Source organism: Rhodamnia argentea, chromosome 11, assembly GCF_020921035.1.
Source record: "Rhodamnia argentea isolate NSW1041297 chromosome 11, ASM2092103v1, whole genome shotgun sequence".
In the NCBI taxonomy this organism is placed as follows: Eukaryota; Viridiplantae; Streptophyta; class Magnoliopsida; order Myrtales; family Myrtaceae; genus Rhodamnia; species Rhodamnia argentea.
Genome location: NC_063160.1, coordinates 6,831,205 through 6,849,656, shown reverse-complemented (window position 1 = coordinate 6,849,656; position 18,452 = coordinate 6,831,205). Strand labels below are relative to the sequence as shown.

General features: G+C 38.6%; 2 protein-coding genes across 7 annotated transcripts; both read left to right on the top strand.

Annotated features, from left to right (window-relative positions):
• Positions 1-2,649: 2,649 nt before the first annotated feature.
• On the top strand, positions 2,650-6,905 carry LOC115742156 (NADH dehydrogenase [ubiquinone] iron-sulfur protein 8-A, mitochondrial). The gene is made up of 8 exons (XM_030676281.2): positions 2,650-2,810; positions 4,789-4,867; positions 5,162-5,215; positions 5,295-5,386; positions 5,463-5,576; positions 6,133-6,200; positions 6,329-6,440; positions 6,526-6,905. Exons 1-8 carry the CDS (start codon positions 2,754-2,756, stop codon positions 6,619-6,621), a joined length of 672 nt encoding a protein of 223 aa, XP_030532141.1. The 5' UTR covers positions 2,650-2,753; the 3' UTR covers positions 6,622-6,905.
• A 491-nt stretch (positions 6,906-7,396) lies between these two features.
• Positions 7,397-13,723, top strand: LOC115742135. Of its 6 annotated transcripts, XM_030676253.2 has the most exons (5): positions 7,400-7,930; positions 8,533-9,399; positions 10,314-10,399; positions 11,585-11,725; positions 13,007-13,723. In XM_030676253.2, exons 1-5 carry the CDS (start codon positions 7,598-7,600, stop codon positions 13,149-13,151), a joined length of 1,572 nt encoding a protein of 523 aa, XP_030532113.1. In that variant the 5' UTR covers positions 7,400-7,597; the 3' UTR covers positions 13,152-13,723. The 6 variants fall into 6 exon arrangements, 3 of the variants coding, with proteins under 3 accessions (XP_048128465.1, XP_048128466.1, XP_030532113.1); XM_048272508.1 differs by lacking the exon at positions 11,585-11,725 and having other exon boundaries at positions 7,397-7,930; XM_048272509.1 differs by lacking the exons at positions 11,585-11,725; positions 13,007-13,723 and adding an exon at positions 10,831-11,577 and having other exon boundaries at positions 7,397-7,930.
• Positions 13,724-18,452: the final 4,729 nt, after the last annotated feature.

Sequence of the window (18,452 nt, the reverse complement as noted above, 5' to 3'; positions counted from 1 at the left end):
ATGGGGAACCCCTACAATAGTTCCGGCCAACTCGGGGCATTCGGCGAGGTGATCCCCTCTCTTCCTATCTCTTCATTAGTATGGCTATTCATAGCAGTTAATACCTATTATTCGCTATAAGATATACAAAAGTAAAAGGGATAAGTGCACTAAAAGTTCTAAAACTTGTCATGAAAGTGTGATTGAGCCATAAAACTTTCAAAAAATGCAATTAAGTCATAAAACTTGTCACGAAAATGCGATCCAGTCCTAAAACTTTCGAAATGTGCAATTAAGTTCTAAAACTTTCGAATAGTGCAATCAACGTAAGGACTTCATTTCATCAATTTGACAAGTTTTAAGACTTGATTGTACTTTTTGAAAGCTTAATGATTCAATTGCATTTTTTTTTGGACAATTTTTATGACTTAAATGCACTTTTTGAAATTTTTAGGAATGATATTCTTATTTTAAACCTAACCAATTAATGTCAAAATAGGATATGGGGTGTAAAAATGAGTGAAATATTGATAATTTGAAAAAAAAAAAAACAAGGAGAAAGTCCTGGCCATAGAAAAATAAGAATTAATCGCACTTTCGTGATAAGTTTTAGGAAAAAAAAAAAGCACTTATCCCAAAGTAAAATAAGCGGCTCAAATTGAGTCAAATAACTCTTGAGGATGTTTGGCTATTGTAGATGTCAAAATGTTCCTGCTTACTCATATTCCCATGACTTTTTGAGATATTAAGAAATGAGACATGGTAACGATAGTGAGAGAGATTATTGCAATCAGAATTTTGCTATAAAAAGATGAATGAATTATTGCTTTCATGGAGATTAATATGGTAGAAAATAATATGACAAAATATATGACAACGGATTAATGAGATAATTATTAAGGACTAAGAAACAATTAATCAGGAATAAAAGTGACGTTCAATAGTCATTGATTCCATGAATATTGTAAATGAATAACAAGGATTTACTTGAGTTTAAGAAGAGGACTAACGATGCTGAGTTGGCAATAAATTAGAGCTTGTTAAATTCGCCTAGAATGGCCAGAATCACTTGAAAAGTTCCCGTTTTCATTACATATAAATTGTCCAACACGGTCCGACAGCAAATTCTTAAAAAGTGATCGCTCGTAGAGGTCAGTTTGGCACTAAATTCTTAAAAAAGGTATGCAGAGCATCAATTTACATAACAAACAACATCATTAAAGGCATCGATTTGCCCCAAATTGAGAAATTAGAGTAAAATCTGGCTCCTGAGTGAGCCACAACGTTGATCCTTGGAGAGGTGAAAGGCGACGTGGCTGCCGTCGGCATCGGCGGTTCCGAAGGATCGATGAGTAACGACCATACATACGGACCATAGTACTGAGTCGAGGGACGGGCGATGGCGCTCTAATAAGAGGCTAAATCGACGACAGTCGCATGAGAATATCATCTCTAGCCCCATGGAATGTGATAGGAAGAAGAGATAGCGTAGAAAACAAGTCTATTCAACGATTCTCCGTGCTCTATTATTCCATCTCAAAACAAAGCCACGTAAGAGAAGAAGAAATATGAAGTCAAGAATTTGGGAGGCCAAGAAAATATTTTCCTTTTCTTTAGTTTTGGAGGAAAAACCAAATTTTTTTTGCGATTTTAAGGCTCCATTTGTTTCACAGAAAATATGTCATTTTTGGAATTTATTTTTAGAAAAGCCATTTTTTAGGATAATGACAATATTTTTTTGGTGTTTAGTTAAGACCTAAAGATGAACCGGAAAATATTTTTCATCGTTTAGTAAAGAAGCATTTAATTTTCTGAGTCTTCGTTTGATCGAAAATTACTAATGTGGACCTGAACATCTTAAATGGCACGACCTAACATGGACATTTTTTTGTAAATTTTTTAAATAAAATTCTGAATTTTTCAATAATTTTTATTTTTGAATTTCTTCGATAATTTTTTTTTCTATTTTTTTCTCCTCTTTTTTTTTTTTTTCCGTTTCTTTTGTCCTCTCGCTAGCCACAAGCTAGGGATGAGCTCGCCCAAGATCATAGAGCTCGAGCCTTGCTAGATCCGGTGAGATTCATCCCTTGCTTGTGGCTAGTTGTCGGCCATCGCCATGGGCGGCGACCTATAGAGGGAGAAAGAAAAATAAAAAAGCAATTAAAAAGAAAAGGAATGTGAAGGAGTGTAGTAAGGAAAGAAAAGGGAAAAATAATTTTCTCTTTTCGAAAAGAGGGAATCATTTTTTTTTTCAATTTTGAAGGCTTTTTTTATTGGTAAAAAACGTTTTCCTTGACTAGTTTAATTTTTGTTCACCAAACGCGGTAATATCCGAAATATCTTTTCCTGAAAGCTATTTTTAGTGAAATAAATGAAGCCTAAATGAAATTATTTTGTGGGGAAGGGGAGGAGAGAGAAAGTGCTTTTTTTTTTTTCCTGCGCTACAGAGAGAGAAAATGTTTACTTTGCGATTTTGGTTTGAAGTCTAGCAAAGCAAAGAAAAACGGGTCGTATCTCGCTGGTACGGGAGAAAAAGCCCATCCCATACGGGCCGAAATAGGCCGTACCGGACCGAGTGGATCGGAGTCGGGCCGGGCCAGCGGACGAACGAACCGGCTTGCACCGATCGGCAAGCGGCCACAAAGGAGTCGCGTGGTGCGTTCCCGTCCCTGTAGCTGCTGCGAGAGCAAAAAGCTCGTTGTTTCCCCCAACTCTCTCTCCGTCTCTCTCTCGCTCTCCTCTTTCTCGCTCCACTCGCCACTCGCTCCAGCCAAATGGCAGCTTCAATCTTGGCTCGCAAGTCTCTCCAGGCTCTTCGGGCCCGGCAGCTCGTAAGTTCCGATGGAACCCTAGTACTTTCCCTCTTCGTTTTCCCCATTTTGTCTCGTTTCCCAGAAATTTGGTCGAGCACGTAGTTTGGTGCTTCGAATTTGACGTTTGCTCCGTTTTCGCGGATCTAGAGATGCGTTGCTTCGAGTTTGTCCGCGTGGTTGGGTTGCCTGAGAGGACTTTTCATTTTTGTTTTTCGAAGGATTTAATGAGGTATTTGAACTGGAATCGATCTTGTTTGCTGGTTGTTTTTATTTTATTTTAATCAGACATGATCGCATGATGTCCTCTTGTTTCCCCTCTCCTTTTGCTTTCCGATTCCGACTGGAACGGCATGAATTTGAAATTTCGCGGGGCCGATGAATCTTTCTGTCCCTTCTTTTTATGTGGAATCCGCTCGTTTGACTTAGTTGCTGTATTCTATGACGTGCGGTTGGTTTTTAATGTAATCGAAGTAACATGTTTAGTGGACTGAAGATAGAGGATGCTTTAATGAATTGGTTTCGTCCGAAGAAACAATTTCAAAGAAGATGCCTAGTTGCTTCTTTCTTCCTCGCCATTTCTCACCTTCAGCTGATTACCAAGAAGAAATGGGAAAGCTTGTCTGATAATGGCCCAAAAAATGAGTCTAGCACGTGGAGGATAACTGTGAAGCCAACAGCTATATTATCTGAACTAACTGAATGTTGCATTGGAAAATGTTGCAAGCTTTTGTGTTTGAAATAACACGATATGATGAAAATTTCCTTTATTTGGACAAACATTTGCTCAATTCTGTTCGAAGAGTTTAAGGTACATGTCATCTAGCAAAGTTATTGGAGAGAGAAGATTGCATCTATACTTTGCTTAGAACAGATGTATTATGCCTTGAAATGAGGATTTTGGAAGTTAAGTGCACATATATGTCGCTAAGGAATTAGGAAGCAGAGAGTGCGTCCGGACATACCCAGTGGCATTCTCACTTAGCTTTTACAATGGATCTGAGATTGCTGCTGCCGACTAGGTAGCAAAGAATTAGGTGCTGTATCGAATTATAGAACTTTCATAAGCTAGGTAACAAACCATTTGATGACATGTTGGATGCTAGCCTCAAAATCTAAATGGAACAACTGAATTGAATTAAAAAAAACTTGTTAAATGACAACATTGAACCGTAAAATAATTCAGGGATGTCAATGAATAATGAGCTGGGGTTTACGGATAAGTTAGTGGTGTCTTCTTTACACCTAAGGGCCTATCCTGAATGTATGGTAAGAAAAACCTTTTTTGTAGCTGCCAAATCACCAATTAGAAAAGGTAGAGTTTAGAAAGGTAGTGGAAAATATTGGCCTGGTAACGCTGTCCAAATTTTTATGCAGTTTAGTGTGGCTGTGTAAGTGGAGGTACCTGCAACTATTGGTTGGAACATTACATTCTCTCATACATTTAAGGAAAGTTAATTGGATTCCCATTTACTTTGTTCTTGAATCTTTATTGCAACCGCCGATCTATCCGCTTTTTTTTTTTTTTTTTTGGTCCAACCCGATCTATCCGCTTTAGAAGTCCATAAATAGCATATTTTCATTTTTTTGGAAGAAATGATATGCAGGCTCTGCAGCATATTTCTGAAAAAGTGATTGAAGCCGGAGCTAGGAACACAAAATTAGTTAATGCAACTATTGCCTGATTAAGATGTGTTCTGGCTGCATGAGGTTCTTCCCTCTGTTAAGGGTCGGTTTATTCAAGTTGAGTTGGTTGTTTTGGTTAGTTTAATCTAGATTTTAGTTACTTTTTTGTTAACAAGAAAAAAAAAAAAAAAGATGTCAGTGGTGGCTCTTTTGTATGTCTCAAGCATCCTATGGCCTGCATTCTTTTGGCTGTCTTTTCCCTTATAAGCAAGTTTATGGAGCACCTGTTTCTTTATTGTCTTGCTGCTATGTTCCCCTTTATTTTTTGACATCTAATGGCTTGATTTTTCTTCTCTTGCCTTCATTATTTTAGGTTGTATCAGGGCAAGCATTGCAGAACTTTCATCCTTATGGGCTTCGTGCCAAACCATGCTCATATTCATCTAAGAAAGGTTTGCCTCCTCTATTTCCTAACAAGACAAATACGAATTAGGATTTCCCTAATTTAATTACTTGCTAATTGATTTGTTATCTCTTGCATGTAGCCACAAAAAGACCATTCAAATTAAATCTAAGGGAAGTTAGTGAAATAGTATACGCATTTGGAGTGTATTGTAGAAACGTGCACATATAATTATGTTTGATCCTCTTGCCCAAACTATTTTGTTTTAAGAACATGTAATTTCTTGCTTATGTTGTTGAGGAGTTCTTATGTTTGGGCATTATCATTTGGTGGTGTGTTGCAGATGATGAAGAAAGAGAGCAACTTGCTAGGGAAATCTCCAAGGACTGGAGCTCTGGTAACCTTTCTTTTGGTTGCTGTTTGGTTCTAAGCCACTCTTTCCACAGGGTTAAGACTAATCCCATTATTCACTGTAGTTTTTGAGCGAAGCATCAATACATTATTTCTCACTGAAATGGTTCGAGGCCTGATGCTGACACTCAAATACTTCTTTGAACCGAAAGTGACAGTAAGCACCATGTATAGACACAATTTTAAGGATGAGATCATATTGGACGCCGTATTGATACATTTTCTGTTTTTAGATCAACTATCCATTTGAGAAGGGACCTTTGAGCCCCCGATTTCGAGGTGAACATGCACTTCGAAGATATCCAACTGGTGAAGAACGTTGCATTGCCTGTAAACTTTGTGAAGCTGTAAGTTTGAAGTAGCTCAATTGATTAAGAGAGTCTGGAACATTTGCAAAGTTGGTTGTAACAGTGATTGGTTCTTCGTGCTTGGAGTAATGGGGCTATTCATTATTGCCTCTCTGTTGCAAAAGCAATTAACAAATGCACCTCTAGCCCTTTGCTGTCGATGCTGCTTTTGAGTGTTATTTGTCTTAGCTAAAAATACCTGCATTTAATGTGTTTATTTACATATACACTGTCTTGCACAATTATGTTAATGCTGTAAAGCAGCTAATTGTTGGTAGCCAGTTGGTTTTGTTTCTTATATTAAGTGGAATTTTACTGACTGGTGTTGCCCTTTGGCCATCAATAATGATTTGTCTGTTGATGATTGATTATGCCGCACAATTTGGAAGCTATAATAATCTAGTACATAATCATTGCATTTTTTTTTTATCTTGGCTGTCAGAAAAAAAATATTTCTTTTTCTTTCTGCATGGGAAAATGTAACGAGTGTGCTGGCTAACCTTTACCACTCGTGGTTTTGGTGGCTGTCTGATGCATTTGTGTGTTTTCCTTCCAGATATGTCCAGCTCAAGCAATTACCATAGAAGCTGAGGAACGAGAAGATGGAAGCCGCAGAACAACCAGGTGATGGATTGTTCTCCCTTATGCTCTCCCTCTCTCTCTCTCTCTCTCTCTCTCTCTCTCTCTCTCTCTCTCTCTCTCTCTCTCTCTCTCTCGCCCCCCAACAACACAAGTATCTTTTAATATTTCAGGTATGACATCGACATGACAAAGTGCATCTACTGTGGATTCTGTCAAGAGGCATGCCCTGTTGATGCCATTGTTGAGGGACCTAACTTCGAGTTTGCAACTGAGACTCACGAGGTATAGGAGCAACTGTTACCTGAGAACAACTAGTAGCTATGTTCCACTCTATGATCTCACTCTTAAGTGTTCTATCTTTTTGCAGGAGCTTTTATATGATAAGGAGAAGTTGCTTGAGAATGGAGACCGCTGGGAAACGGAAATTGCTGAGAATCTGAGATCTGAGAGTCTCTACCGTTGATGCTGATGCTGTTTTCCTGATTTAGCTTCAACTCATGCCGGTGTTTATGTGAAAATAAGGAGATCTATGTATAGGTCTTGAGGGATTCTTTTTTTGGGCTACTTCACATTGCGAACAATCAGTAACTTACTTGTACTGTTCTTCCCGCTGCATCATGAGACGTTTGATAATTTGACCTGGATGTAAGGAACCATTTGGTCTTTGTACATTGGCTGTCAAGGCAATGAGAAAATGTTGTTTTCAGAACTGATATCGAAGAACGGATTGAGAAGTATTGCTGCGCTTACAAGCAAGTTGCAATGTTGTGTGCTTTTGGGGTTTCTCAGAAATTTGTACATCCCCCCTCCTTGGCATGACAGCCCCAAGGTTTTGACTTGACCGCAGTTAACTGAAACAGAGGTGGACCGTGGACATCATCGGACTCGAGCAAGGCTCGCTCTCGCCGCATATTATTAAAATACTTTTTAAAAAAAAAATCATAGTCGAAACTGTCGCAAGGAAAATTCGACCGGCAACCCCCTCTTTTTCTCTCACTCATGTGCGAGGCGTGGGCACGATTTTTGGGATAATTGTTGAAAGCAACATCAGTATAATAACCAAAGAACTTTGAAAGTTACATATTACCATTCCAAACTTACATTTTCGATTTTTGAATTTTGCTGCGGTGGATAGTAACATTTCTTTTTTTTGTGAAAAAATGTTACTTTTTTCTTTTGGTCGAACCTTAAATGTTGCTCGAAAATGGACTAAATCCAGGTTTTCTTAAATTTTGTAACCTCGACTCAAATTTTCTACCATGCAAAAGGTGTCCGAACGTTTATCCGCGTAATATGGAACTGATGGCTACTTCATCGGTCACTGCTGTGCAGTTCAGTCCCACCTCCCAACTCAGTCGCTCATCATCACTCAGTGCCATCGCGCGATAACACTCGCAATCCAAATAGGAGAAGAAGGAACCGGCAGGGGGTCCGTAATCATGGCCTCTCTCGTTAGAAATCACCGTCACCGGCTGATTCGATGCTTTCCCCAGCTACCCCATCTGGGTTTCGCCGCCAATTTCAGCAATCTCGTCACTCCTTGTCCGAGTGGCGGAGCCTACCGGTGGCTCAGCACCGGTGGTGACTCGACTCGGTCTGAGCTCGACGGGCGCAGTGCGTACGAGCTGCTGGGCGTGCCGGAGACCAGCTCGTTCGCCGAAATCAAGGCGTCCTTCCGCAGGTTGGCCAAGGAAACTCACCCTGACCTCGCCGGGACGGTGAACGGTACCGAAGCTTGTCAACGGTTCGTTCAGATTGTTGCAGCTTACGAGGTATGTGAATTGACCGTCTGTGGGTCGAACAATTCGATTCTCGAGTGTTCCTGTCGGTTGTTTGGTACGGCGGAGCTCGCATTTCTTGAATTGTAGCATACCCCCCAACTCCTCTACAACACCCCCCCGGGAAAAGGAATTCGGAACTAAAAGGTCAAAGCTTGAGTAGTGCAGAAAAGTTGACAATACTTAGTATCGAAGTTTCATCTAGAGGATATTGGATGGACTTGGTATCGGTGGGTTTCAATTTTAAACCATAGTTGGTCCTATGTGTAGGAGATGTTAGCACTCAGTGCGCTAAGTGCATTTAAGGGCGTAGTGCAAGTCCTGAAATGAGAATTCGGGATGCAATATTCCCGTCATGGAACGCCAAGAGAAGGAAAAAAAATCCTTTTTGTGCTCAAATTTCTGTACATACGACGGTGCATTTTGGGCTTGTATGTTTTATTCATCATATGTTTGCTATCATCAGGTGTATTTCTGATCTAGAAATATCATGACTAGAAATGTCATGTTGCCCTGTTGATGATGACTGTTGTTTATTTCTGCGATTGATGTAGAGGCTTGCCTGACTTTAAAGCATAATCAACCATGAGTTGCAGATTCTCTCTGATGCTGAAAAGAGGGCCCATTATGATAGGTATCTTTTGACTCAGAAACTTTCAAGAGAGTATTCAGTTTCTTATGTGTACAGATCGCATGCAACAGTATACAGGGAGATGGAAGTTGTTGAATGGTTGAAGTGGTATAGATATGCTATCAATGATATATTGTCAGAGAACAAAGTGGCCACTGGAACAGGCTATTTTGATGTGCTTGAAGGGGACTTCTATTCAGCAATACGTGCAGCATATTATGGTCCTTGGATTGATTCACTGGATCTTCTTCCCGACTGCTTTGAAGCTGAGGAGCGGTCTTTTCATGAAACTCCGGAGGTATTGCACTTGGTATCAGGCCGATATCTCTTTGGTATGGTCTGCCTGGTCAACAAGATTCCCGAATTAGCATCTGCCTTCCATGGGAAGTTAAATTCTTATCAATCCGTGGGTCGTGGTGAGTGTTATATGAGAAATAATACAGACACTTCCATCAATTATAGAATGCAAGCAAATGCTGATATGTCTCAGTCAGAGACCAGTTCTACAAATTACGCATCTGATGCATATAAAGACCTGGAGTTACATATATCTGGAAGAGTAGTGGCCACAGCAACAAGATTGCCTCCTCAAAGCTATTGCAACGGAATCAGGAACAATGATGCTGATGATCGCATATATGTGTTTCTCAATTCACGTAAGGACTGGATGGATAATAGCCAAGAGTACCTTTCCTCTATAGGCTGCGGAGCTGGGTCAACTCCATTGGGAACTATAGTAGGGCTGGGGACCAGCCGAGAAGAAGGATCATGTTTCGTTTATGATAGCAGTGGCACCAAAACCCATGTGATAATGAAACACAGAACATTTCTGGTCTGTTTGCATCATTGGTTTGATTACCACTTAAAATTTACATGTGCCCTTTATAGTAAAATTCTTTCCTTTTGTCACTCTACTTTCGTTTAGACTAATCTTTTGTCGTCGATGATTGAGCTCGTCCTTGCAACTTCTGCTATGTGCAATTTTTTGGAGTCATCACTTGCATGCAACAAATTTTTTAATGTCAAGGAGGTGGGTAATGCTGTTGTAAATGCTCCAAACTACTAATTCCTTTTTGTCTTTTTTGACTTCCTTAATTATAAATTTATGTACTTCAAGTGAATAACTTGGAGGAGAATTTTGATTGTATGTTCTTTCATGTCTTTATGACCAGAGATTTGAGATGGATGTGTATGGTCTTACATACTTAGCCCTGTTAACATACTTATTTGGGGTGAGAGAGAGATACATATGGTTTTAAGACTTAACATTATTTAGATGCTCAGAGAACATAGCTCATTGATTCAGCATGCTTTGTGTGGTAATTTAGCACAAGTGTGGCTGGTTCTTGTCAGAAAAGATGCATGGCACTTAAGCTTTTGTCCTTGTAATGAATACTACAATGGATTGACCTTGGACTTTTTTGCAACAACAAAGTTTTTGGTTTTTTACATCTTTGTTAAATTCTCGATGGTAGGATCTATATGGAAGTCCCAATCACTGGCTTTTCCACCATGTGGTAGCTCTTTCTGCTGCAAACTTTACTTTGAGGGAATGGTTGTATTTTAGCTCGTTGACCAATTTATTATCAATTTTTCTTCTGTGGCCACATTGACTTTTGCTAGAAAATCAGTACAAACTATAATCTGCACTCATTGAGTAGGCCTGGGAATTTTAGTTATGCTTTCCACTGATTTGTACATTTCAACAAATATTCAGACATTATGTCTTATTTAGATTATTCTCAGGTGAAGCATATGCACTGGTATCAATGCAGAGATAAGATTTCCATTTGTGAGTGCAGAAGTACTAGGGCCCGGCTACCCCCTAGCAAGTAAGATTTCTTGCTTGTAAATATTTTTCTATTTCAAGATCCCATGTTAAACTCTACCTATATTTATAGGCACATGGAATCATTTGCAATTGATGTGTAATCCTTGTACAAGTCCATCCTCTTCTTTGTCGATCATTAGCAATCTTATCATTTTGTAGGCCAAGAAATGCCTGTGCATTTGAGTATATTGCAACCTTTATGTGTCCCATTCTTGCTTTTGCACTAGAAATTCATTAAAACCTCCTTTCAGGATTTCTTTTGTTTAAGCTTGAAACTGATCCTAGTGGGCTTGGGACACTTGGACCACCTATTTTTCCTTTTCCAATTTAATTTTGCATTTGTTGAAGGTTTGTTGAACATGTACGCAAGATATGACCTGTATGATTACTCCAAATATGAACATTTAATACTCCTCCGGGGGCTTGGCCTAGGTGGATTTGTGCTTGAGTCATTACAAAACTAGGGATGAACAATGCATGTGGATTTTGTTGAAGATGTACACAAGATACACAAGATATCCATTCTGATTATTCAAGCCTCTTGTTGGGAGAGAAGGATTTTCTCCTCTTCCGTGGATATGTCTTATTCTTCCAATGCTTAATCAGATTGACATCAGTATCTCTGCCATGTCATTCTCAGATCTCCAGTTAGACACTTGAAATTAAAGACTAGAGTGTCATGTATAAGAGAGGAGGAAATACTTCGTCTGGATAGATGAACCTTCCCCGAGCAGGGGATTCTGTAGCACTAAGACTAGCAGGTTTGATTACCCTAAGAAGCGTTAATGTGGAGTAGTTTAGGAACAGCAGTGGCAATGAACCAGAATAAATGTTTTATCTGGGGTTTTCATGGGGAAGAAGGAAATTTCGTAAAAGAGAATTCATTTATTATTTGGCGTAGGGTATTAGTTAGCAAATGCTTAGAGTAGAGTAGTATTGGTTAAAATGGTCTTCTCTCTCTCTCAGCGCGCTCTGCATACATGATAAATTAAAGTTGAAAAGGGACCAGGTAACATATTTTTCACTCACTAATTGGTTTAACTCTAAACTGGAATCCCAAAAGCTAGTTCTCAAAAGTAACGCAGATTGATTAGGCATTTCTACTTTCATTGATTGATTCAGTTTCAGTGTGACTGAATTTTTTTTACTCTATTCTACTCCTAATATCTGTTGAACACTTTCACAGGTTTTGGCTGTTTGAGCCAAGGTGTGTGATGCATAACATTGGGGGCTGGTATGTTGAAACATTTGGAAGAGATGAGAAAAGAAAAACAGTTCCATCCCGGAGGTACTGGGATGGTGTTAATGTGGAGGGACAATTTGACAAGTAAGTGCATGGCATGGATCCTGGAATAGTAAACCTACGTTTAGTCTTTTCTTTCTCAATGGTCGAAAAGCCATCGCAGGGCTAACGTTAGATACTGGTTTAAATACTTTTCTTTGTTAGTTTTCTCTATTCCAGTGTTAATTTATTGAACACCAAGAAAGGTAACAGATTGTTCTTTCCATTTCAACCATTGTTGATTATGCTAACTTGCTTGCCAGCTTTAACTCCTCTAAGTAATAGATGTAAAGAGGCATTGGTACTTGAAAGCTGGGTATATTTGAAAGCTTGCTCCTGGTGAATTTGGGATTACTTTGGAAGCGGAATTCTCCTGTAAGGGCCTTGTAGCATAGAGTATTTGGGATTATTTTATCCCTGTGTATGAAATGATAAAGTTGTGAGAAAAATTGAATGCTTAGCGTCATTACGTTTCTGGTAGTGAAAGATAGGGTTGACATGTGGGTCTTTATCTCACATCTCTTCTGAATTTCGGTTCGTCAGGAAACAAGAACTGTTCCCCCATTGTTGCCTCACAAGGAATTGGAAAATGTTCCCCTGTTGCAATGAACTGGTCATACATGTTCTCTTTTGAGATTATAGTCTCATATTCCAAAATATAAATTGGATTTATTCTAGGGTCATCTCAATGAATTGCCATCGTAAGGCTGGGATCTTACTTGATCTTTGAGTGAATTCCAATTCTAGAGTGAGCATCTTTAAGTGGGATGACTTAATGATATTTTCTAGGAGGCGCTAAAGATGTGTCCATTTGGAGTTCAATTGCCTTCTCTTTCTCTTGGGGAGTTCAAATTTGGCCTTTTGTTTTAGTTGGGCTAGAGAGGGTTGTGAGAATTCGTGTTTGTCCACAAACTTTCATGCTTTGTCATGCGCATGTGTTCTGAAGAGAGTTGCGCTATGCTTTTGTTGCTGCAAATCAATGCTTTTACAGTATCCACCTAATCTCTATGGTTAGATGCTCAAAGCTGATAAAATCCGGGTACCACAAAGTAATTGAAATAAGCTTGGCCCTGCATTTACTTGAAAGCTCGTCTTTGTTAAGGCATGTGGAATGGGCCTCTTTTCAGTCATTGTACTTGAGACCTAGGGGTAGACATCAAGCACTATTCATCCACAAACTTTTTCCTATACTGAACTGTTCATCACCCAAATATTTAGGATGGCCAAATGAGTAGTAGGGTGAGATCATATGCTTGGCTTTTCAAGTGCAGGCAAAGAAAGTAGAATTCTTATATACATATTTATAAATGCTCATCCTATGTGCAGGAGACTCCACCCAGCCGTGTATCTACTTGCTCTTGCTTATCGAACATTAGATATTGAAGATGTTAAGAGAAGGAAACAAACAGTCAGAGGTGTTGTGGAAGGACAAGTCTTTAGACTTCTCAGTTGGTGCAAGAAACTTGTCTAAAAGTTCACCTTTGGGTCCTAAACCTCTCCTTGGGTCAATTGATCTGATCTCAGTTGAGTGGCCTCTTGAGATCTGAAAATGATGGCTGATCACTGCATGTCAATTTTAACAGAATGGATGTCGATGGAGATTTGTATGATCTAGGGAGATCTGTAGGACTTCGAAAATGTCTTGTGCATGAGACCATGCTATAACAAAGTCATACGATTTTCGAAGTTCAAAGTTTTGGATTACACTTCTGCATGTGCACTAAGGAATGTGCGAGACAACCTGCAGAACCTACAGAGTCTGCAGAACCTGCATGTTTAGGTAGACCTGTATGCCTCAGTTGCTCCACTGAGCTTACTGTTTTGATCTTTGGGATACCAGGTAAATCTTATATTGGAATCATGAGAGAACCTTCTCATATCTTAAAGCACTGGTGTTGCGCTTCATACAGTCAAATGCCTCGTAGAGGTCCATTTCAGTGGTTTGTTGACAAGATAGAATGGCAAACAGTTGTGGTACATTATTTATGCTTCTTGCTATATTGACAAGTAAAATTTTATGCGACCGCTTCACACTTTATCTGAGATTTGGATCAACCGTCATTACTTCGCGATTGGAATATCATGGACTAAGAGGTAAAAATTTGCACTGAGATATGGATGTGGCTGTTATATGATGTTGGCTTGTCAAGGAGGAGACTCACCAACAAAGGTTTTAGTTGAGCTTTGCAATCTTTGAAGCCAGAAGTACTGGGATAATACCTTGGCTCATAAGGTTACACCATTTTGACTGGTCAGTTGTGTCCTTTATTTGGAGAGAGCTTATGAATTTTCTCTATCTAACTCGGATAAGGCTTGGATGGTGGAAGGATCAGAGCGGTATTCTTACCGTCTTCTATCTTGTACAACAAGGTAAACCTTTTCATAAGTTTTGGTGCCTCTTCCATTTTTTTTTTTTCTTTCGGGGGGTTTTAGTTTGTAAACTAGAAAGCTTTGCAAGCATTTATGTTGAAGTTTCTATTTTGCTGGTTATGCCACATTTCGGAAGGTTGTTGATAATGTACTCCTTTTTAGAAGCTCCATAAAATCTGTAACCGGCTCTTGTGTATTCTAAAGGTTGCTGTTGTGTTGCCATATAATAACTGGCCTATGACCTAACACTTCTAAGTTGGTTTCCTAATGGCCAGCCTATATCTTAATCGTACGCTTACGAGCATATCTTGGTTCTATCTCGTGGGAGAGACCATCTTCCTTCCCCGTTTGTTTGAGTTCCCTTCGGAAGGTGGGGCAATGGCCAAGTTTGTTCGGCTGAGATCTGGCCTCAATAGGCTAAGGTTGATCTTCTCCTTATGTACTCAGATATCTTGCTTTTGTAATGATCGGATTCTCTTCAATTGGTCTTTTGGGTACAGTGTATAGGGAACCCTTTGAGGGAGGAATGTTCTAAATCCGCTTTTCATTCCGTAAGCACAAAGTACATCTCGTGTACTCTTATCTTTTAGTCTGCGAGCCTCTTAGCCAAGGCAGCGAAGCTGCTCCTGGGGAATGCAGACTAACTCTTTTCTGGCAAACAGGGTTTCATGAGCGTCATGAGAAGATTTGGATCCTCTCTTAGATCATCCGCACATTCATGGAGAGTATCTACATTTGTCTTCGGGGAGAGAAAGTCACAACCATTAGATAGCCATAAAAGACTCGTAGAAAGCATGTACCGAGCATTGAAAAAGAAAGACAAAATTTGTCAAAAATAAAATTTGACTAAAGTAAAGCTAGAATCTATATTGATAGTATGAAACGAATGAAAATGTTAACTTCAAAAATTGATTATATTGATGTACTTTCATTAGATAACTATTCACAATTTTTTCACTAAAATAACTTGTTAGACCTAGATCATTCTCTATTATGTCCTCTTAGTATTGTTAAATGAAGATTCTCATCAATCAAATAGAGAAACGGATGCTATGGCATTCAAATAGAGAAATCACTGCTCATTATCACTCAAGTAAAAATTCGCACATATGGGAAGTTTATAAATAGTCAGGCTAGGCCTGAATTAATCTCTTGGCCTGTTACACACATGATACCGGCCATGCTTATTAGATCACCACTATAGGTAAAATTGTCCAAAAAGTCTTAAACCTATTACACTTTTATCAATTGAATCTTAAACTGTTTAATTTTGTCAATTGAGTTTTATACATTTTCACATTTTACTAATTGAGTCTAATTGGCCCATTTTTTTCGAAAATCGTTGATATGGATGCCAACCGTTGTACATGGCACGACCGGCGCTGATATTGATAATTTTTTTTATAATATTTTAGTATTTTTCCAAATTTTTTATTTATATTTTTTTTTCTTTTTCTATTCGGAGGGCAAGTGGGGCTGCCGATCATTGGCAAGGGCCGGCAACCTCTACCACCCTCGCTTTGTGTCTAGATCCGGCAAGGCAAGGGCGTGGCGGTGTTCGCCCAGGGACGGGCGAGGGTCACCGGCCCTCGGCTAGTGGCCTTTGAACCAAAAAGGGAAATAAAAGAAAGAAAAGAAAAGAAAAAAATAATTAACACAAATAAAAAAATAAAAAATATTAAAGTATTATTAAGAATTATCTACGTTAACGTCGGTCATGCCATGTAGGACACTCGCAATTTTTAGCCAAAATCGATTGGATGGATTCAATTGACAAAATGTGAAAATATTTATAACTCAACCGGCATAATTAATTTTTCCTATTTTGACTTAAAGGACCAAATTGATATGTTATCAAAAAGTTTATATTGACAAATCGTCGGAAGGAGTAAATTGGCGCAACTGAAATATTTATGATTAAATTGGTAGATCTTCATGAAATATTTAGTACTAAATTGGCCACCATATGACAGATTTATGACATTTCGAACAATTTTCCCAAAGATGTAGCTTTTGAATATTTTCTATCTTACTCCGTCTCGAAGACCCTAAAATAGGGATAGTACACAAGAGAGGGATTGAAATCAAAACAGCAAAAGGCCACTAGGAGTGCCAATAATTTTTTCCGAATCGCTTAAGTGTTAATTTTTTTGAAAAATGGTTATTTCAGTACCAATTCCGGTGACCTTAGCCGAAAACCCGACGTGGCATCTACGTAGTTCACTGGAGCTTTCAAGTCAGCAATAAAAAAAAAGCCAAAAGTTAAAAAAATTAAAAAAACTAAAAACTAAGCTAAATAAACTAAAAAAAGGGAAAATCTCTGTTGCAGCAACTAGGGCTGGGAAACCCTTGTCGTCATTGCCCACCATCATCGGTAATGGCCGGCGACAGGTGGGGGATAGCCGAAGTGGGTTGCCGAGCCACGGTAACCCCCGCTTAGTCCTTGCCAGGGTCGGCGAGGCTTGGTTGTGGCCATCCTTGCCCAACGACGGCTGGTGGGCGACGACGGGGAGGGCTTTGAGCCCTCGCTGCTGCAATAGAAGATTCCTTATTATTATGTTTTTATTTTTAGGCTTTTTTTTGTTTAATTGTAATTTTTTTTAAAATTTAAGTATTTTAAAGTTGAGCTGTCCACGTGGAACACGTGGGTTTATTTTTTAAAAAAATTCACACGTAATATTAAAAAATTAATTAAAAAAATGATACGTGTCTTGTTTGGCCGGAATTGGCACTTAAGTGATCTGAAAAAAAAAATATTGGCACTAAAGTGAGCGCCGTACACAAATATTGGCACTCTAAGTGTCCTTTTGCCAAATCAAAACCTTGGCTTTTGTTTCTTCTGGTTCTCAATAAAAAGGGAAAAAGAGTCTTATCTTCATCAATGCCGAGCTCCTGATCCCATCTTCATCGTTCAACACCATCAATGCTTGCTCTTGAGATGTATTTAGGGCTTGCATGGCAACAATTTTAATCCGAAAAAGTGATTCTGATTAGAATTAATTTTTTTTTATTATGTTCCCTAGATGAGTTTTAGATAATCAGAATGTGTTTGATAACTATACAAAATTTCTATTCGCAGAAATAGTTTCTCTTCCTAACTTTTTCATTTAAGTCAAATAATGAATCGTAGAACTATAATGAAATATACGATCAACCAACATTTATCGAATTTGAAAAAGAGTTTGAAGAAATGATTCAATCCTCTTAGTTTTATTTCTAGAACTTGGGGATCCGTGAATCGGGATCCTAATACATATAGAACTAAGACTAGCTAGTTTGATTACCCTAAGAAGTAAACAATGGTTATTTCAAACACCATCTATTGTCCCACCAACAAAGACCAAAGGCGTCCTCTATGTGCCTGGGATGAGAAAGACTGCTATTTTATAGGCAAGTAACCCCTACATGAGCTAGACTCAACATCAGGAGAAAGACACACCTCTTTTTCAAGATGATTCGCGGCATGTCAAGTCTTGGTAAAGTTATTTGCTTTGCATCGAAAGTGGAAGTTGGAGTTGCAATGGAAGTTACGTTATGAAATTTCATCCTACATTTTGAATTAATTGAACATTAATTCATATTAATTCTCTTATATAACATATTGTATATTGCATATAACACTTTTTCATGCTATTATGTCTAATTTTTCTGTCATAACGAGTTATTTTAAGCTTAAAAAGGAGAGACCATATTGGGTTAGTGTGTGATTTCATATTAATTTAGTTAGTTACCTTTTAATCCTCACTTGTCCACATAGATTTTACGCTCTCATAAGTAATTTTAGTGTGGTATAGTGATCCATTGTTGAATCTAGCTATAATGAATAGGTCAATTACAGTATACAACTTAGAGAAAATTTCAAAAAGGGACCCAAAGTGGACTCACTTTCTCAAATAAGGATCCAAAGTGGTCTGTGCCTCAAATAAAGACTTGGAGTGGCTAAATTAATCTCAAATAAGGACCTCAGCTTGCCAGCAGACCAAAATGTTCTCCGGCGAACATTTTCCGGCGATTAAATTAAGGGCAATTTTGTCCATACAAAATTTGGAGAAAAACTAAAAACTCCTAAAATAATTAAAAAAAATCCTAGTTCTTCTAAGTTCTTCCCTGTTTCTTTGTACCCGTTCTCTACGAAGTTGGATGCTCAAATTCTCTGTTGATGGAGGAACGAATTGAAAAACAATAAGAAAACCCGTACTTTTGGAGTCAAATTCTTGCGCTCCGACGAGTTTCCTTTCTTCAAGCGAGGTCAGTTTTCCCATCTTCTTAGAACTCACTCATGTTCAATCGACAAAATGTAGACAAAGCTTGTGTATAAAGCTCCGATTCTCCGTCATCTTTTCCCATTTTACTTCTATTTCGATCTGCATTCTCGTTCAACCGATGCCAATTTTGTTCAAAT